Here is a 20,473-nt window from a genome sequence, read left to right on the forward strand (position 1 = left end):
CAACAAAGAGAACTTCGAAAAGGAAATCACCAAATCATTACCATTTACAATAGCCCCCAAGAAGATAAAATACTTAGGAATAAATCAGCCCAGACAGGTAAAAGACTTATACAAAGAAAACCACAAGACACTAATGCAAGGAAAAAAAAGAGACCTACATAAGTGGAAAAACATACTTTGCTCATGGATAGGAAGATGCCCTGAATAAGTAGAGGACTACTGAAAAAGAACAAAGTGGGAGGCCTCACCCTACCTGATTTTAGAATCTATTTTACTGCCACAGTAGTCAAAACAGCCTGGTACTGGTACAACAACAGATATACATAGACCCATGGAACAGAACAGAGAAAAAAAAAAAAGACCCATGGAAGAGAACAGAGAACCCAGATGTAAATTCATCCACCGACGAGCAGCTGATATTTGACAAAGGCCCCAAGTCCATTAAATGGGGAAAAGACAGTCTCTTTAACAAATGGTGCTGGCATGACTGAATATTCATTTGCAAAAAATGAAATAAGACCCATACCTCACACCATGTATAAAAACTAACTCAAAATGGATCAAAGACCTAAATATAAAGTCTAAAACGATAAAGATCATGGAAGGAAAAAAAGGGGACAATGCTAGTAACTCTAATACATGGCACAAACAGAATACAAACCATAACTAACCATGTACAAACACCAGAAAAGAGACTAGATACCTGGGAGCTCCTAAAAATCAAACACTTAGGCTCATCAAAAGATTTTACCAAGAGTAAAAAGACAACCTCTAGACTGGGAAAAATAATTTGGGTACGACATATCCCATCAGGGTCTAATCTCTAAAATCTACATGATACTGCAAAACCTCAACAACGAAAGACAAATAGCCCAATTAAAAAATGGGCAAAGGATATGAACAGACACTTCACCAAAGAAGACGTTCAGGAGGCTAACAGCACGTGAGGAAATGCTCATAATCATGAGCCGTTAAACCAAAAAACCCACTGCCATCGAGTCGATTCTGACTCATGGCGACCCTATAGGACAGAGTAGAACTGCCCCGTAGAGTTTTTAAGGAGCGCCTGGCAGATTCAAACTGGTTAGCAGCCGTAGCACTTAACTACTTTGCCACCAGGGCATTAGCCATTAGGGAAATGCAAATCAGAACCACAGTGAGATACCAACAAGGCTGGCACTAATCCTTAAAATAATAAATGTTGGGGAGATTGTGGAGAGACTGGAACACTTACGTACTGCTGGTGGGAGTGTAAAATGGTACAACCACTTTGGAAATTGATTTGGTGCTTCCTTAAAAAGCTAGAAATAGAAGTACTATACTATCCAGCAATCCCACTCCTTGGAATATATCCCAGAGAAACAAGAGCCATCATGTGAAGAGATATATGCACACCCATGTTCATTACAGCACTGTTCACAATAGCAAAAAAATGCAAACAACATAGGTGCACATCAGCAGATGAATGGATAAACAAATTATGGTGAATCCACACAATGGAATACTATGCAAAGATAAATAACGATGTATCTGCGAAGCATCTCACGGTATGGATGAATCTGGAGGGCATTATGCTGAGTGTGAGTTAGTCACAAAACAACAAATATTGTATGAGACCAGTATTATAAGAACTCAAGAAAAGGTTTAAACACAGAAGAAAGCATTCTTTGATGGTTACGAGGGTGGGGAGAGGGGGAGAGGGGAATTCAGTAACTAGATAGCAGACAAGGTTCATCTTAGGTGAAGGGAAGGACAATACACAATACAGGGGAAGTCAGCATAACTAGACCAAAATAAAAGCTAAGGAGTTTCCTGAACATATCCAAACTCTTTGAGGGACAGAGTAGCTGGGGCTGGGGTCTGGGGACCATAGTTTTGGAGGACATCTAGGTCAACTGGCATAACAAAGTTTATTAAGAAAATGTTCTACATCCCACTTTGGTGAGTGGCATCTGGGATCTTAAAAGCTTGCAAGTGGCCTTCTAAGATGCATCAATTGTTCCCAACCCACTTGGAGCAAAGGAGAAAGAAGAACACCAAAGACACAGGAAAAAATTTGCCTAAGAGACAAAAGGGCCACATAAACCAGAGGCTCCATCGGCCTGAGACTAGAGGAACTAGACGGTACCTGGCTACCACCAATAACCTCCCTGAGAGGGAACACAACAGAGAGTCCCAGACAGAGCCAAAGAAAAGTGCAGAGCAGAACTCAAATTCCTGTAAAAAGATGAGACTTAATGATCTGACAGAAACTGGAAAAACTCCTGAAACTATGGCCCCCAGATGCTCTGTTAACCCAGAACTAAAACCATCCCTGAATCCCGCTCTTCAGACAAAGATTAGACTGGACTATAAAACAAAAATTAATAATTGTGAGGAGTTTGCTTCTTATTTCAATCAGATAGATATATGAAACCAAATGGGCGGCTCCTGTCCAGAGACAGGATGAGAAGGCAGCAAGTGACAGGAACTGGTTGAATGGACACAAGAAACCTGGGGTGGAAAGGCAGAGTGTGCTGTCACATTGTGGAGATTTCAAGTTATGTCACATAATAATATGTGTATAAACTTTTGCATGAGAAATTACCTTGAGCTCTAAACTTTCATCTAAAGCACAGTAAAAGAAAAAATTTAAAAAGGAAGTACTGAAAATCAGTAAACTAAGTATTCACCAAAAGAAATTGGAGAAAACTAAAGAAAGAAGAAATAATAAAGATAAGAACATAAATCAATTAATAGAAAATAGTTCAAGAAAAGTTTCTTTTTAAATTGTTGTTATTAGCTGCCTTCCAGTAAACTCTGATTCATGGCGACTTTACGTACAACAAAATGAAATATTGCCGGGTCCCGTGTCATCCTCACAGTTGACAGCATATTCAAGTCCATCATTACAGCCACTGCGCCAGTCCATCTCATCAAGGGTCACCCACGCCCTCATTGGCCCTTTACGTCACCAAACACGATATCCTCTTTCTCTAGCCATTGATCCTGATGGTGTGTCCAAAGCAAACAAGTCGTACAATGTTCTGTTGTGATCCATGGGGTTTTCATTGGCCAGCTCTCAGAAGCAGGTCTCCAGGTCTTTCTTCCTAGTCTGATTCCTGTATGTTAATTTTATGTCTCCCTACCTTACTGATTTTTTTTTAAGTTATTTGAGTCTGTTTCATCATGGATTCTCTAGGATTTTACAGGTATACTATTTTCTTATCTGTAAGTATAGTTTTACAACTTAATTTCCAACTCTTATGTCTCTAATATGCTTTTCTTGTCTAATTCCATTTCTCAGTACCTTTAGTACAGTGTTAGAAAGAAATGGGAATAGTGAACATCCTTCCTTTTTTCCTGCATGAGTGGAAATGCCTCTAGTGTTTCTCTACTAAGAAAGATAATGTGAATGTGTATTTTATAATGTTTAAAAAAGTAAATATAAATTCCTATTTTGTGTTCAATGAATGTTATTTGTCAAAGGCTCTTATATATGTGTGTGTATATATGTATATGTTTTAGATTTACGAATATGGTATATTAATGAATTTTCTAGCATTGAACTGTGTTGCAATGGGTTTTCTTTTATGTTGCCTTTCTGACCCTGAGTTTGTAATTCTCCCAAAATGATTGGTCAGGGGGCAATCTGGTAACGGATTGGCTGATTTACTATCCACGTAAGTGGCTTACAAGGGACTGGTTGGGTTTCTGTCCACCTTTGTATGGATTAGATGGGGGGCCCCTGCCCAGTAGTTGAATTTTACGGGATAGGCTAGGGGTCCTACCCAGCCTGACCTTTACCCAGATTGGCTGAGGGACCCATCTAGTGACTGATAAAAAACCCTAAAATCTGGATGCTTACATGAGGTTTCCTTATGGAGAAGAGCTGTGAGGGGATCGAGTCTTTTTGACACAGATCTTGAACTGAGAACCTACTAGAAGTGCTGTAATACAGGTCAAGGGCTGTAACACTGAGCTGGTGACACTCATTGGATTGGTAACACTGAAGACAGAGAGATGGCAGAAGGCACAGCAGACCCAAGCAGCAGAGAAATGGCAGCAGTGGTTCCAGTGTGGGTACCACGAGACCTGCAGACAGCAGCTGGGGGCACAGTCGGCCCACAGAGAAGGCCAAGACCATGGCAGTAGGCGAATTGGCCCATGGAATGAAGCTGGGCACCTCCAGGCAGAAGGTCACCAACAGAGCAGAAGTTGAGCATACGCCTTACAGGGGTTGTCCGTAAAAGTTTTGCCTCAAGAGCTGTCATGATGCTGCCTAACTCTGGCACTGGGCCAGAGTTGTCCTAAAGCTGCTGGCTGATAGCTGAAATGGCAAGCACAGGAGGCCAGATTCAGCCAAGAAAAGCTGTGGAGAGAGACAGAGAATACAGACATGTCACACCCAACCTGACCCGACGGCACACCTGCTGAGAGGGAGACCTGTTTACCTAAAATCTGTTCTTATTTATCAGTTGCTTTCTATAAGTAATCTGTTCTTGTGTTTACTGTTTACCTTCTATAAATAATAATAACGATTTTCAGTTGCCAACGCTTTGTAAAGTGTGTGTGTGTGGGACCCAATCAGATTGGCTAGTAGAGTCCTCATCCTAGAAGTCTTATCAGTGCTTTTAATTTTGAGGCAACTGGCATGTGTTTGTGCATACAGTTCATGAACCAATCTTGCATGCCTGGAATAAATCCTACTTGGCCATGGTGTATCATTTTTGTAATGTGGTGCTGGAGTCTGTTTGCTAATATTTTATTTAGATGTATATTTGTATGGAAACCCTGGTGGCGCAGTGGTTAAGTGCTACAGCTGCTAACCAGACGGTTGGCAGTTCAAATCGGCCAGGCGCTCCTTGGAAACTCTATGGGGCAGTTCTACTCTGTCCTATAGGATTGCTATGAGCTGGAATCGACTCGACGGCACTGGGTTTGGTTTTGATTGGTATATTTGTATCTATATACATAAGTGATACTGGTCTGTAATATTCTTTTTTTTTTTTTTTAATGTGCTATCTTTATAAGGTTTAGGTAACAAAGTTAGTCTGGCTTTAAGAATTAGGAAGTTTTTCCCCATTTTCAATGCTCTGAAATAATTTGTAGACTATTGGGGCTGTCTGGTCTCTAAACGTTTAATATAATTCTCCATGGAACCATATGAACCTGATGAATTTCTGTGAGTGCATGTCACAGGTGGTTTAAATATAGCCCGGTGAACTTCCTGACAGTTTTTTTCCTTCCTACTGTCCAAGCATCATCTTCTAGTAGAACTAAATTTCTAAAAGCTTATTTTAACAGAATACCACAAGGATAAATTAACTTTAATACTGGCCAAATACTTTCAGATAAAAATCAGTATCTATAAATACATGATTAATAGAAAATAGAGCTCTCAATTAACCCAACATGGTTTGCATAATTATACCCCTAATTCCAACTATTTATTTTTCATTGATCATGGGCTATCTCAAGTCTACTTGAAAATCACAAAACAACAAAAACCACAGCAAATTTAGGCAATTCAACAATTGAAATAAGTTTGAATAACTTGAAGAGTTAAAAGTCTCATCTGATAATGAATAGAAATTTGAATTCTCATACTTTTATTTTCAGACATACCACTTTACCATGTGAAGAAAAAGGGTGGACATACTTGGACAAGAATTCATTCATGACATAGCAAGTTCTTGAACTATAAAGTACTATTAAATTGGGAATATAAAATACGTGATGTAAACGATGAACATTCCAAAGGCAAATTTGTAAGTTTTTCTTCCAGAAAAGTCTTACAACTACAGTGGTTCTATTTTTTCTTTTAAACTAGGAGTTTTTTTTTTTTTGAGATATAATAGAAATAGAAACTTTTCATTCCTTTTAAGATTGACAGATAAGATACTACTTACTACACAGACGCTGAAATAGAGATCTCAGAGATGCCCTCAATCTCATAATGGACCCACTCCTCTGTAATTAACAGCCTGAAGCTCCCAAGAACGATTGAATCAGGCATGGCACATCACAGGTGCTTTAAATATAGCTATCTTATTCCAATCACCAGTAATTATCAATGCATCCTCATTGCCTGTTCGATCAATTTCAGACTGCAGAAGCTGGTAAAAATCTTCAATTTCTTCAACTTTGGCCTTCGTGGTTGGTGCATAAATTTGAATAATAGTCGTATTAACTGGTCTTCCTTGTAGGCGTATGGATATTATCCTATCACTGACAGCATAGTACTTCAGGATAGATCTTGAAATGTTCTTTTTGATGATGAATGCAATACCATTCCTCTCCAAGCTGTCATTCCGGCCTAGTAGACCATATGATTGTCCAATTCAAAATGGCCAATACCAGTCCATTTCAGCTTACCAATGCCTAAGATATCAATGTTTATGCATTCCATTTCATTTTGACAATTTCCAATTTTCCTAGATTCATACTTCATGCATCCCATGTTCTGATTATTAATGGAGGTTTGCAGCTGTTTCTTCTCGTTTTGAGTCATGCCACATCAGCAAATAAAGGTCCTGAAAACTTGACTCCATCCACATCATTAAGGTCAACTCTATTTTGAGGAGGCAGCTCTTTTCTTTTGAGTGCCTTCCAGCCTAGGGGGTTCATTTTCCAGCACTATATCAGACAACGTTCCACTACTGTTTGTAAGGTTTTCACTGGCTACTTCTTCTCAGAAGTAAACTGCCAGGTCATTCTTCCTAGCCTGTCTTAGTCTGGAAGCTCAGCTGAAACCTGTCCTCCATGGGTGACCCTGCTGGTTTTTGAATATCAGTGGCATAGCTTCCAGCACCGCAGCAACATGCAAGCCACAAACTGACAGACACATACTGATCTTCATCAGTAAATGCTTCAAGTCCTCTTCACTTCCCCTAAACAACATTGTGTCACCTGCATATTGCAAGTTGTTAATGAGTCTTCCTCCACTCGTGATGCCTCGTTCTTCATATACTCCAGTGTCTTGGATTATTTGATCAGCATAAAGATTGAATGGATACAACCCTGACTTTAAACCATGCAGTATCCACATGTTCTGTTCGAATGACTGCTTCTTGGTCTATGTACAAATTCCTTGTGAGCACAATTAAGTGTACTGGAATTCCATTCTTCACAATGTTATCTATATTTATTATGATCCACACAAGCGAATGCCTTTGCATAGTCATTAAAACACAGGGAAACATCTTTCTGGTATTCTCTGCTTTCAGGCAAGATCCATCGGATAGCAGCCATGACATCCCTAGCTTCACATTCTCTTCTGAATCTGGCTGGAATTTCTGGCAGTTCCCTGTCGATGTACTGCTGCAACTGCTTTTGAATTATCTTCAGCAAAATGTTAACTTGCATGTGACATTAATGATATTGTTCGATAATTTCTGAATTTTGTTGGATCACCTTTCTTTGGAATGGTCACAAATATGGATCTCTTCCAGTTAGTTGGTCAGATGGCTGTCTTCGAATTTCTTGGCATAGACAAGTGAGCACTTCCAGCTTTGCTGGAAACTCAATTAGTTGAAACTCAATTGGTATTCTGTCAATTCCTGGAGCTTTGTTTTTCACCAGTCCCTTCAGTACATCTTGGACCTCTTCCTTCAGTACCATCAGCTCTGATCATATGCTACCTCCTGAAGTGGTTAAATGTAAACCAATTCTTCCATCTTCTTTTGATGCTTCCTGTGTCATTTAATATTTTTCACATAGAATCCTTCAATGTTGGAACTCGAGGTTCGAATTTTTTCTTCAGTTCGTTGAGCTTCAGAAATGCTGAACGAGTTCATCCCTTTTGGTTTTTATCTCCAGGTCTTTGCACATTTCATTATAATACTGTGTGTTCTTGAGCCACCCTTTGAAATCTTCTGTTCAGCTCTTTTACTCCATCATTTCTTCCTTCATTTTAGCTACTCTATTTTTTTTTATATAGGGTTGCTGTGAGTCGGAATTGACTCGACGGCACTGGGTTTGGGTTTTTTTGTTTGTTTGTTTTATGTTCAAGAGCAAGCTTCAGAGTCTCTTCTGACATCCATTTTGGTCTTTTCATTCTTTTTAATGACCTCTTGATTTCTTCATGTATGATGTCCTTGATGTCATTCCACAACTCATCTGGTCTTCAGTCATTGGTGCTCAATGCGTCAAATCTGTTCTTGAGATGGTCTCTAAATTCAGGTGATACATACTCAATGTTGTACTTTGATTCTCGTAGACTTGTTCTAATTTTCTTCAATTTCGTCTTGAACTTGCATATGAACAATTGATGGTCTGTTCTGCAGTAGGCCACTGCCCTTGTTCTGACTGATGATATTGAGCATTGTCATCATGTCTTTCCACAGATAATAGTCGATTTGATTCCTGTGTATTCCATCTGGCAAGGTCCACTTGTATAGGCACTGTTTATGTTGTTGAAAACGGGTATTTGCAAGGAAGAAGTCATTGGTCTTGAAAATTCTATCACGTGATCTTCAGTGTCATTTCTATCACCAAGGCCTTATTTTTCAACTACCAACCCTCCTTTTTTGCTTCCACCTTCCTCATTCCAATCACCAGTAATTATCAATGCACCTTGATTGAGTGTTTGATGAATTTCAAACTGCAGAAGTTGGTAAAAATCTTCAATATCTTCTTTGGCCTTAGTGGTTGGTGCATAAATTTGAATAATAGTCATATTACTTGGTCTTCCATGTAGGCATAAGGATATTATCCTATCACTGATGTCATTTACTTCAGGATAGATTTTGAAATGTTCTTTTTGACAATAAATGCAATGCCATTCCTCTTCAATTTGTCATTCCTGGCATAGTAGACCATATGATTGTCCGATTCAAAATGACCAATACTAGTCTATTTCAGCTCGCTAATGCCTGGGATATCGATCTTTATTCATTCTATTTCATTTTTGAAGACTTCCAATTTTCCTAGATTCATACTTTGTACATTCTACCTTCTGATTATTAATGGATGTTTGCAGCTGTTTCTTCTCATTTTGACTCATGCCACTTCAGCAAATGAAGGTCCTGAAAGCTTGACTGTATCCACACCATTAAAGCTGACTCTTTTCGAGGATGCAGCTCTTCCCCGTCCCATTTTGAGTGCCTTCCTACCTGAGAGGCTAATTTCCAGCACTATGTCAGACAGTGTTCCACTGCTATTCATAAGGCTTTCACTAGCCAGTTTTTTCAGCAGTAGACCACCAGGTCCTTCTTCCTAGTCTGCCTTAGTCTAGAAGCTCCACTGAAACCTGTCCACTGTGGGTGACCCTGCTGGTATTTGAAATACCAGTGGCAAAGCTTCCAGTATCACAGCAACATGCAAACCACCATAGTAGGACAAACTGACAGACATGTGGTGGATATGTTGAATAAGACTAATAATAGACATCTGTGTCTAGTTCCTGAGTTTGAGAAATGTTTTTAAGGTTTCTAATTATGATTTCTGCCATAGGTTTGAGAATATTTGTTATCTGGTTAGAAAGGTTCTATTTTAGTCTTTTTTCAACTCTCCTTTCTCTAGTTTTGAAACAGTATTATAAGAGCAATTGAAGGTTGATATGAACTCATCTGTGTAATCAAAGAACCAGTGCTTTTTGGTGGACTGAATTTTTTCACTACTAATTCAATTACTTTAATGAAGTTTCTCTCTTCGTTTTTTCTGTTTCTTAGGTCCATTTTGGTTTTTAGTTGTTGTTAGAAATTTTTCCTTGACACTTGAGGTTGTAAAAATTGTTGGCATAGAGTTATTCATAAATCCTTTATGGTAAAGTATATTCTCTTTTGATTTAGTGCAAGGTTTATATATGTATGCGGTCATTAGGCCAACCTTATGAATTGAATTGTTAATATCTTGTGTATCCTTACTATGTTTTATCTTCTTTCCTCACCAGTTTCTCAGACAGGTATATTAAAACTCCTACCATGACTTTGGTGTTATCAATGTTTCCATTTGCTTTAATTTTTAGATGAATAAATATTCACAATTAATCTTCTTGTGGCTTTTTCCTTTTAATCCTTAAGTAACATCTACATTTTACCCTTATTTTTCTGATATTGAAATTGCTATGCCTATACTTGCTTTCTTTTGGTTAGTATTTTCCCTGATGTACCTTTTCCTAACATTATATTTTCAATATTTTTTGAACAATTCTCAATTTGGGGTCTTCTTTTAATTCCCCCTTCACCTACACACACACAAAAGTTTCTAGGTGAATTTAATCCATTTATATTTATTGGGTTATTATATTTACTGTGATTACTGATTTATTTGAACACATTTTATCCTATGTTTTTATTTATTGTGCTCTCTTTTCACTTTTTCTCCCTACTTACCTTTTGTTGGTTTAATAAAGTTTTCTTTATTTTCCCTCACTCATTTTTCTCTCTAATGGTTTTATTTTTCTTCTTTTAATGAGTATCCTTTTTTATGCTCATGGAGACAAATTAATACATTTTAACTAAGTTGAAATCAATACCATTATCTTCTTAAATATAACAAGGAATTAAGAAAGTTATTTTTATCCAAACTTTCCTTTCTATGCTTTCAAATATTTTGTTACAACTTTGTTTTTACTCATCTTTCAGTTTTATTGAATACTTAATTAGCTTTACAAACACATTTTATTGATTTCTTTAATAGCCACAGAATTTTTAAAAAATACTCCTTTCTATGGGTTTAATTCCATAATTACTTCTTTCTGCAGGTAGCAAACTTTTTCCATATGTTTCCAAAAATGTCTAGTTTCCTTCAAATATATATGCTAGTTAAACCAGTCTGGGCTTCTAAGCTGACCATAATTTTCCATCAGCTTATAAGATATTACTCATTAATGTATTTTAATTCTTTATAGGTAATCTGTCCTTTCACTCTGAAAACTTGTCAGGTTTTCTCTTTAATTTTACTGTTCTGCAGTTTCACCATAAAGTGTTTTGGTGTGGATATGTTTTAATTTATACATGGGTATTGGTGAATTTTTCCCAATTTGAGGAACTCATGTTATTTTTCAATTCTGGAAAATTATTCGCTGTTACCTCTGTATATATTGTCTTTCCCTCATTCTCTAGTAGGGGTTTTCTTCTTGTGGTCCAAGAATAGAATGCAATGAGTTTATGATTTTGGATGGTGAATTCCTTCTTTTCACAGACCTGTAGCTGATATTTAGAATTTCCTTCAATTATTAGGCAACAAACTACATTACTATTAGCAGTTCCTTTGACTTTTTCACCAATAGAAGCCACTGATAATTTCATATCATATTTAAAGTTGTAGAAGATATCTCAAAATACTTCTCATGTTCTTCACTGCTTGAAATTATAGTAATTATAAGACCTACTACTCCCTAGATCTGATTTAATGAATTGCTAAATAAGCTCATAAATTATACTATCACACATTTTTAAACTATTTTATACCTGTATTTAACTGTTATTAGTTTCCTTTGTTATTCTGTGTGCTCTGTTTTATGTGTTTAAAAACATTAAATATGTGGGCTTCATCAGAGTGTCAAATGGTCCATGGCACAAAGAGGTTAAGAACATTTGCTCTAGTCCCTCCTTCTGTCACTTCATCTATGGACTTATATCGGAAGTTCATTTTCTATTCTCCTTGTCTCTTACATTTCAGATTTAACAGTTTTTGTCTTCTCACTGAATTTCTAAATCTACATTTCAGTTTCTCAATCTCTTTTCATATATGCCGTGTCTACTATTTAACCCACCAGAGGACTCTAATTATTATTATTATTTTGTTACTAAAATTAAATTCTACTCATTTGTCATTATTGTTATTAGGTGCCGTTGAGTCGGTTCTGACTCATAGTGAACCTGTGCACAATAGAACGAAACACTGCCCAGTCCTGTGCCATCCTTAAAATTGTTGTTATGCTTGAGCTCATTGTTGCAGCCACTGTGCCAATCCACCTTGCTGAGGGTCTTCCTCTTTTCTACTGACCCTGTACTTTGCCAAGCATGATGTCCTTCTCCAGGAGCTGATCCCTCCTGACAACATATCCAAAGTACGTAAGACACAGTCTCGCCATCCTTGCTTCTAAGGAACATTCTGGTTGTATTGCCTCCAAGACAGATTTGTTCATTCTTTTGGCAATTCATGGTATATTCAATATTCTTCACCAACACCACAATTCAAAGGTGTCTGTTCTCCTTCAGTCTTCCTTATTCATGGTCCAGCTTTCATGTGCATATGATGTGATTGAAAATACCACGGCTTGGGTCAGGCATACCTTAGTCTTCAAGGTGACATCGTCACTTTTCAACACTTTAAAGAGGCCCTTTGCAGCAGATTTGCCTAATGCAATTTGTCATTTGATTTCTTGACTGTTGTCCATGGGTGTTGATTGTGGATCCAAGTAAAATGAAATCCTTGACAACTTCAATCTTTTCTCCATTTATCATGATGTTGCTCATTGGTCCATTTGTGAGAATTTTTGTTTTCTTTATGTTGAGGTGCAATCCATACTCATTTAATACTGCTTATATTGAATATGGGAAACCCTGGTGGCATAGTGGTTAAGTGCCACGGCTGCTAACCAAAGGGTCGGCAGTTCCAATCCAGCAGGCACTCCTTGGAAACTCTATGGGGCACTTCTACTCTGTCCTATAGGGTCACTATGAGTTGGAATCAACTGAACAACAACAGGTTTGGTTTTGGGTTTTATATTGAATATACCATGATCTGCCAGAAGAACAAACAAATCTGTCCTGGAAGAAGTACAACCAGAATGCTCCTTAGAAGTAAGGATGACGAGACTTCATCTAATATTTTTTAGACATGTTATCAGGAGGGATCAATTCCTGGAGAAGGATATCATGCTTGGTAAAATAGAGGGTCAGCAAAAAAGAAGAAGATCTCAAACGAGATGAATTGACACTGGGGCTGCAACAATGGGCTCAAACATAGCAACGATTGTGAGAATGGTGCAGAACCAGGCAGTGCTTCCTTCTGTTGTACACAGGGTTTCTATGAGTTGAAACCAGCTTGACAGCACCTAAACAACAACAACAACAATCTGGTTTTTAGATCTGTCTCTCATATTCTAATCTTGTTTTGAGTTATTAATGTATCTCTTTGAATAATCTTAAACTTAATTATCTTTTCAATTCCTTTTTGACGGCTCTATTTCCTCATGTTGTTAGATTCTCTCACGTGTTTTGAAAATTTGTAAGCTCATCGTCAGCAGCTTGCATCTACATTTTCCATAAATATAGAGAGTCCTGAATTTGCCATAAATGTCAGTTTTACCTGCAGGGGTCATTGTTCTGATACCAGTTTTCATATGTATTCCTCAGTTTGGGGTTTATACAAAGCCTGAATAGTGTGGATTTGGGTTCCACACTAATCCAGGATTTGTTACTGTCTCTTCTAACATCACAGAATCAGCAGCCTCCTTTAGAGTTTTGTTGCTGCTGTGTCTTAACTCCTACCTGTATGCAGGGAGCCCATTTCAAGGTCTCCAACTCCACCCCACAGTAGACCACAACTCTTTCCCTGTAGAAATTTAAAATACCAGCATTTATAGTATGTATCTGCCCATTGTCTCCATGGGCCCCAACAATCCATCGTGACCAGAATTTTAGAGTGATATCCTTAAGACAAAAAATTGAATATTGTCATTCCTCTATTTATGTCCTTTAAACTAACTGCTTGAATGTTAGATCTATAAGGGCAGGAAACTTGCCTGCCTTGTCCCCACAGTTTCCTTACAAATCTAGAAGTGCACATAATAGGCACTTAATAAATGTTTGTTAAATGAATGAATAAATTATTTGGCACCACTTTGAAATTAAAGACAAATACAGTTATCATAGTCTAGTATTCCTTGCATGACCTGGCCCATGCCTACCTCTCCAACCTTATCCTCCTTACTCTCGCCTTCTCCCTTCTAAACGTGAAACATATTCAACTTATTCTAGTTTCTTGAACATATGAATTTGAACACATGATCATAAGGAATTTGCCCATACCTGCCTGGGACACTCTTTCCTGGCCTCCACCCTCCACCCTTCTCTGTGCAAAACTGCTAACAATAAAAAACAAATCTTATGCAACTATAATTCCTTTGGGGAAATAAAACTTCCCTGGATTTTTCAGTGTTCCTGCAAAAGCCTTAGCTGCCTTAGACTTATTCACATACCATAAGAATTAGATCTGTAGGTATTTGTCTAGTTAATTGCTTGAATTTTCTCTTAATCTCCTAGAGATGGCCAAATGGTTACAGTCCAGGCCTAGCTTCCTAGGTTAAGTCCTCAAATTGCAAGAAGGCTGGAGTGGCTATCTTCCTCAGTATTTATATTTCAAGGAGAAATGAAGCCCAGGAACTAGATACATCTCTGCTGTTGTTGTTAGTTGCCGCTGAGTCGGTTCTGACTCACGGTGACCCCATATGTACAGAGTAGAACTGCTCCATAGGGTTCTAAAGGCTGTGACCTTTCAGAAGCACATCACCAATTCTGTCTTCCAAGGCACCTATAGGTGGTTTTGAACTGCCAACATTTTGGCTAGTAGGGCATTGCTTAACCATTCGATCTGATTATTGGAGAGAATTTATTTACATATCGAAAGTCTGAAATAAGGAGGAGACCCTTTCAAGAGGGGAGAGCAACTGCTGCTTTTTTTCCCTTTACAATCAGTTGCCATGGAGTCAATTCCAACTCACGGCTACCCCATGTGTGTCAGAGTAGAACTGTGCTCCATACGATTTCTATGGCTAAAACTGTGCTCCATAAGATTTTCAATGGCTGATATTTGGGAAGTAAATCACCATGCTTTTCTTCTAAGGTCCCTCTTGGTAGTCTTGAATTGCCAACTTTTTGGTTAGTAACTGAGCAACTAATCATTTGTACCACCCAGGGATTCCTTCATCTTTATAAGCAGGGAAAATTCTTCTTTCTCCTCCTCCTCACTGGGGTGTCTGGCTGCTTGTGTAAGACAATTGACCTGGCTGTCATCACATTGCCCTATGGTTAAAGACTAGGTCAAAGAGAGGCTGACGCACTTATTTACTGTGGGGTGCTTAATAAGAAATCTATCTCTGATCTAGAATACCTCATGTGTGTATTCATGATAAAATTTATGAAGTTGAATATTAAAAACTCAACAGTCCCTAAATGATGCAAGATGGTATTTTACTTTATTTTTAGTTAAGCTTTGTATCTAAATTCTCAAATTAGAAATTAGATTTTAGAAAGTGAAATTATTTTTTTCCCTCCCCTGGGCTTCAAACCTACCACCATGACCTTCACCCCGGCAGATCATTTAAGTCATCCAACAACTTCTTTCGACTTTTCTCCTTTCCAATTCTAAAGTTTACTCTGAATTTGCATGTTCTCCTCCTTTTATGAAATTGTGGAGGAAAAGGTGAGCTTTATCTTTCCAAGCTAACCCACCACCTATGCCCTTGGGCCTATCCTCTCCCGTTGCTTCTGAAACCTTAGGCGATTAGCCACCTTTAATCTCACTCTACTGGCTTCTTCTTCTTCCCCTCCTGGTGCCCCCGGATTCTTACAAATTTCATACTCAATAGAATTTTCCCTAACAGCTTACCAAAGAGAAATCTCTATAAGCTGAAATCCATCTCTTATGCCTATAGCTGTGAAAATGCAACACGGTGAAATTGGTCTTGATGCCAATTCATTAAAGCCCACAAGATGCTCACTGCTCAGCTTCAAAAAGCCTTATGTATTTTCTCTCAGAGGAGGAAATCTGACTGGTTTTGGTCCTTCGACAATTAGAAAGGGACAAAATTTAAAGAATAATTGTACTTGAAACCATGTAGTGAGATCTTAAAAACACCATAGTAAGTTATGGTAGTGTTAATCAGTTTTCTAAAGAAATGATGAAGTAAAAAACTGAACAGAAGATTTCAAAGGGCAGCTCAAAAAGACAAAGTAAAACATTATAACAAAATGCGCAAAGACTTGGAGTTAGAGAACCAAAAGGGAAGAATACACTGAGCATTTCTCAAGCTGAAAGAACTGAAGAAAAAATTCAAGCCTTGAGTGCCAGTACTGAAGGACTCCATCAGGAAGCATCGAAAAAAGATAGAAGGAATATACAGAGTCACTGTAGTGAAAAGAATTGGTTGACATTCAGCTATTTCAGGAGGTAGCATATGATCAAGAACCAATGGTAATGAAGGAAGAAATTCAAGCTGAACTGAAGGCATTGCTGAAAAACAAGGCTCCAGGAACTGATGGAATACCAATTGAGATGTTTCAACAAATGGATTTAACAGGCAACTCTGGAAGCACTCACTCGTCTATGCCAAGAAATTTAGAAGACAGCTACCTGGCCAACCAATGGGAAAAGATCCATATTTGTAGCCTTTCCAAAGAAAGATGATAGAACAAAATGCAGAAATTATCAAACAATATCATCAGTCACACACAAGTAAAATTTTGTTAAAGATAATTCAAGAATGGCTGCAGCAATATACTGACAGAAAACTGCCAGAAATTCAAGCCAGATTCAGTAGAGGATGTGGAATGAGGGATATCATTACTAATGTCAGATGGATTTTGGCTAAAAGCAGAGAATACCAGAATGATGTTTACTTGTGTTTTATTGACTATGCAATATGCTTTTGTAATGGATCATAACAAATTATGGATAACATTGGGAAGAATGGGACTTCTAGAATACTTATTCATGTGTATGAGGAACCTGTACATAAACTAAGAGGCAGTCATTCAAATAGCACAAGGGGATAATGTATGGCTTAAAATCAGGAAAGGTGTGTGTCAGTGTTGTATCCTTTCACCATATTTATTTAATGGGTATGCTGAACAAATAATCTGAGATGCTGGGCTGTATGAAGAAGAAAATGGCATCAGAATTGGAGGAAGGTTCATTAACAACCTGCAATATGCAGATGACACAACCTTGCTTGCTGAAAGTGAAGAGGAAACACTTACTTATAAAGATCAAAGACCACAGCCTTCAGTATGGACTACACCTCATAAAGAAAACAAAAATTTTCACAACTGGACCAATAAGCAACATCATGATAAAGGAAGAAAAGATTGAAATTGTCAAGGATTTCATTTTACTTGGATCCACAATCGATGACCACAAAAACAGCAGTCAAGAAATCAAATGACATATTGCATTGGACAAATCGGCTGCAAAAGATCTCTTTAAAGTGTTAAAAAGCAAAGATGTCACCTTGAGGACTAAGGTGTGCCTGACCCAAGTCATATGCATGGGAAAACTGAACAATGAATAAGGAAGATGGAAGAAGAACTGATGAATTTGAATTATGATGTCGATGACGAATATTGAATATACTATGGACTGCCAGGAGGACCAACAAAGCTGTCTTGGAATCAGTACAGCCAGAATGCTCCTTAGAAAAGAGGATGGCGAGACTTTGTCTCACATGCTTTGGACTTGTTATCAGGAGGGAGCATTCCTTGGAGAAGGACATCATGGTTGGTAAAGTAGAGGGTCAGTGAAAAAGAGGAGGACGCTCCACTAGATAGATTGACACAGTGGCTGCAAAAACTGGGCTCAAACATAGCAACAATTGTGAGCATGGTGCAGGATAGGGCAGTGTTTTGTTCTGTTGTACACAGGATCATTAAGAGTCAGAACCGACCCAATAGCACCTAACAGCAACAACAATCAGTTTTCATTTTCTAATGTCATTTTAATGGCAGTACTTATAAACACAGAACTGTTAGTTTGTATTAAATTGATTTTCCAAATGTGATGTTTGAAAAAATTATGGAACCAAAAAACACATTTAAGATAATTTTGAAAAATCTCTAGAGAAATATAAAATCATGCTCAGTTTAGTTTTAACACTGACTATATTCCTCAGATTCTAACTTTTTGAAAATTGAAAATTGGTGTATGGTATGTAAATTATCCATTCATCATCCATTGATAATCCCATGAACTTTTTTTCCAATAAGTGACTATGTTTTCCTGTTATATTTGTATTTATATTTCCTGGTCTCATAATATTTTTTTTTAATTTAGATTTAATTTTAGGCTGAGAAGAGCCCCCAAATTAAAATACTATCCATACTTTTTCCAGAGCTTCTGTTACTTTAAATGACACTATAATGACATGAGAAATAAATCACAATGGCATAAATGATTGGTTGACTAGTCATATTCAATAAGTTCAATTAAAAATGAATATAGGCAAAGATTTGAGAAACTACTGAATTCTATTTATTTTATTTAAAAGTAGCATGACTTAAAATTCACCTGCTTTAGCAACCAAATCATCTCTATTGTATTTTTTATAACATCAATCAATTGTGAAGTCTCTCAAAGTCAACTTCTAAGTCTTCTGTACATGTCTTTATTGGAATTAACAAGAAGAGATTAAATCAAATTCTTGAAAGTAAAGTCTGTGTCTTATGTCTTGAGAAGACATAAGATGTGTCTACCACTAACATATTCATGAAAATGGATACTTTGAAGCATTCTAATTGTAACCTTTTGGTAAAACATGTCTTAACCTGTATTGAACTATCTTATCATCAAGGCTAGAAATGATGCAAAGAGTAGGAAATAAGCTCCTCTAGAAGCATCATATAGTAATATGGTTTAAAAAACAGTAATTGGTCATATTCAGATCATTTTGCTATTGTTGTTTAATAACAGCTTCTAATCTTCCCAAATTAAAAAAAAAGAGCACAAATAAAACCTAAAGGCAAAAATTATATTCTATCTCATGAACATGTAGCAAATACATGTGCTGTCCTTAAATCTTTTTCTCAAACAAGTTTTCATTTTAATAAACAAAAATGTTTACAAAGCTGTTCACAATCGCCACTTTCTTCTAGCTAGGTGTGCAGAAAGGCCGGCACAATGCTTAGCCATGCCACCTAAGACTACTGCGTAGACACATGACTGACTAATTTTTTATGTTTTTAGAAGTGACAATTTCATATGCTCTGTCTGGTGGGAAGTTTATTTCTTCACTACATATTATTTCTGGATTTAGCAATGAATAATGCACAGTGGATTAGTATTTAAGAAAGACATGAAGATTCTATACACTGCATTATTATGCTTTCTATGCTCAGCTGTTCTTTGAGGGCTTACTGGGTATATATATGCTATTTTTTCTTTGTTTCTTTTTCCTCTTCTCAGGTTAGAATCCCCTACAAGGAGTCTAAGCATGGATGCACCCAGGGGCATTCATATTGAAGCACATGCTGGGAAAATTGAGGCCCTCTCTCAAATGGATATCAAATTTCATAGTAGTGATGGAATGGTAAGCTCGATAGATCAAGCTCCTATTATATGTCCTAATGACACTCTTGAATATCATGTCCATTAAGGTAGCTATACATTAAATTTTGGGGTCATTTTTAAAGAAAAATTATGGTAGGTGTAAAGTAGAAAATGTTACAAGAATCCAAAAGACAATTTAGCTTTGAAAGAGAGACCAAGAAAAGTTAAAATAGCTCTTTTTTAGACCTTGAGAGCTTTATTTGATTGGTTTTTGTGCTATCAAGTCACTTGTTAATTTCAACTTTGAAAAAAAAATTACAGACTTTGAAAGCCTACAGAGAATATCAATCTTGCCATTTCCCAGTGATTCAACTTCTTTTAACATGGTTGTCACCATACCGGAAACCCTGGTCGCGTAGTGGATAAGAGCTATGGCTGCTATCTGAAGGGCCAGCAGTTCAAATCCACCAGGTGCTCCTTGGAAACTCTATGGGGCAGTTCTACTCCATCCTATAGGGTCGCTATGAGTTGGAATCGACTTGAAGGCAATGGGTTTGGTTTTTTGTTTTTTTTTTTTTTTTGGTCACCATATGGGACCTTCTTTAGTAAAAAAAGAAAAATGCTCAGTTTAAGTCAGCCAGAAAATTATGCACTCTAGGAATGTTTTTAAAAGCTCTAGAAGAAAATCAAAGTTTTGGTTTCTAAGCTGGAGTCCAAACATATGATGCCATATTACAGATTTGTATAAACAATTGATTGTGTTTTTTCTTAGCCTACCCCTAGCGATTTTTATATGTATAAATGGGCCCAAAATAAGACATTAGCCCATGGATTTTCTTTTAAATGCTTCCGTCTTGTTACCAATTTCAAAGGAGTTGCATAGATTGTATTGTTTATACTGCCAGTGCCTGGTGAAATGTGGTGGAATAAATTGCCTTTTGTGCAATGAGAGTCGTAATGAATCCCCATAGCTCCTTCCCAATCCCACTCAAAACATATCACACACAGGCGCTACACAAAATAAAGAGATTCAGGTCTCCCAACAGATATTTTCCCACAAAGGCAGAAGAAAATAAGCAATAAATCAGCATGTGGATTACCAGTTGTTGGAGTTTCCTCGAAGGGTAGAAAAATAAGTAAGGAGGAAAATATTGACCAATTAACCACAAATAGAGGAAAGCAAACAAACTAAACGCATGTTTAGGAGAAAGCAGGTACCCAAAGAACCCAAAGCATTGGACGTTAACCTAAATAGATTCTGCTTTTTAAAAATAATACC

At 37.3% G+C, this 20,473-nt stretch overlaps 1 protein-coding gene across 2 annotated transcripts in view; it reads left to right on the forward strand.

The window, feature by feature from the left end:
* The window catches only part of SGCG (sarcoglycan gamma), a 288,542-nt gene that overhangs the window by 264,825 nt on the left and 3,244 nt on the right, over positions 1 to 20,473 (forward strand). For both annotated transcript variants that reach the window (XR_007515049.1, XM_049867160.1), the window contains exon 7: positions 19,111 to 19,234. Coding sequence is in view for 1 of the 2 variants with exons in the window: in XM_049867160.1 (XP_049723117.1) it covers positions 19,111 to 19,234 (124 nt within the window). In the remaining variant the exon portion in view is untranslated. The remainder of the gene's footprint in view (positions 1 to 19,110; positions 19,235 to 20,473) is intronic.

This window comes from Elephas maximus, chromosome 23 (assembly GCF_024166365.1).
Source record: "Elephas maximus indicus isolate mEleMax1 chromosome 23, mEleMax1 primary haplotype, whole genome shotgun sequence".
Taxonomy (NCBI): domain Eukaryota; kingdom Metazoa; phylum Chordata; class Mammalia; order Proboscidea; family Elephantidae; genus Elephas; species Elephas maximus.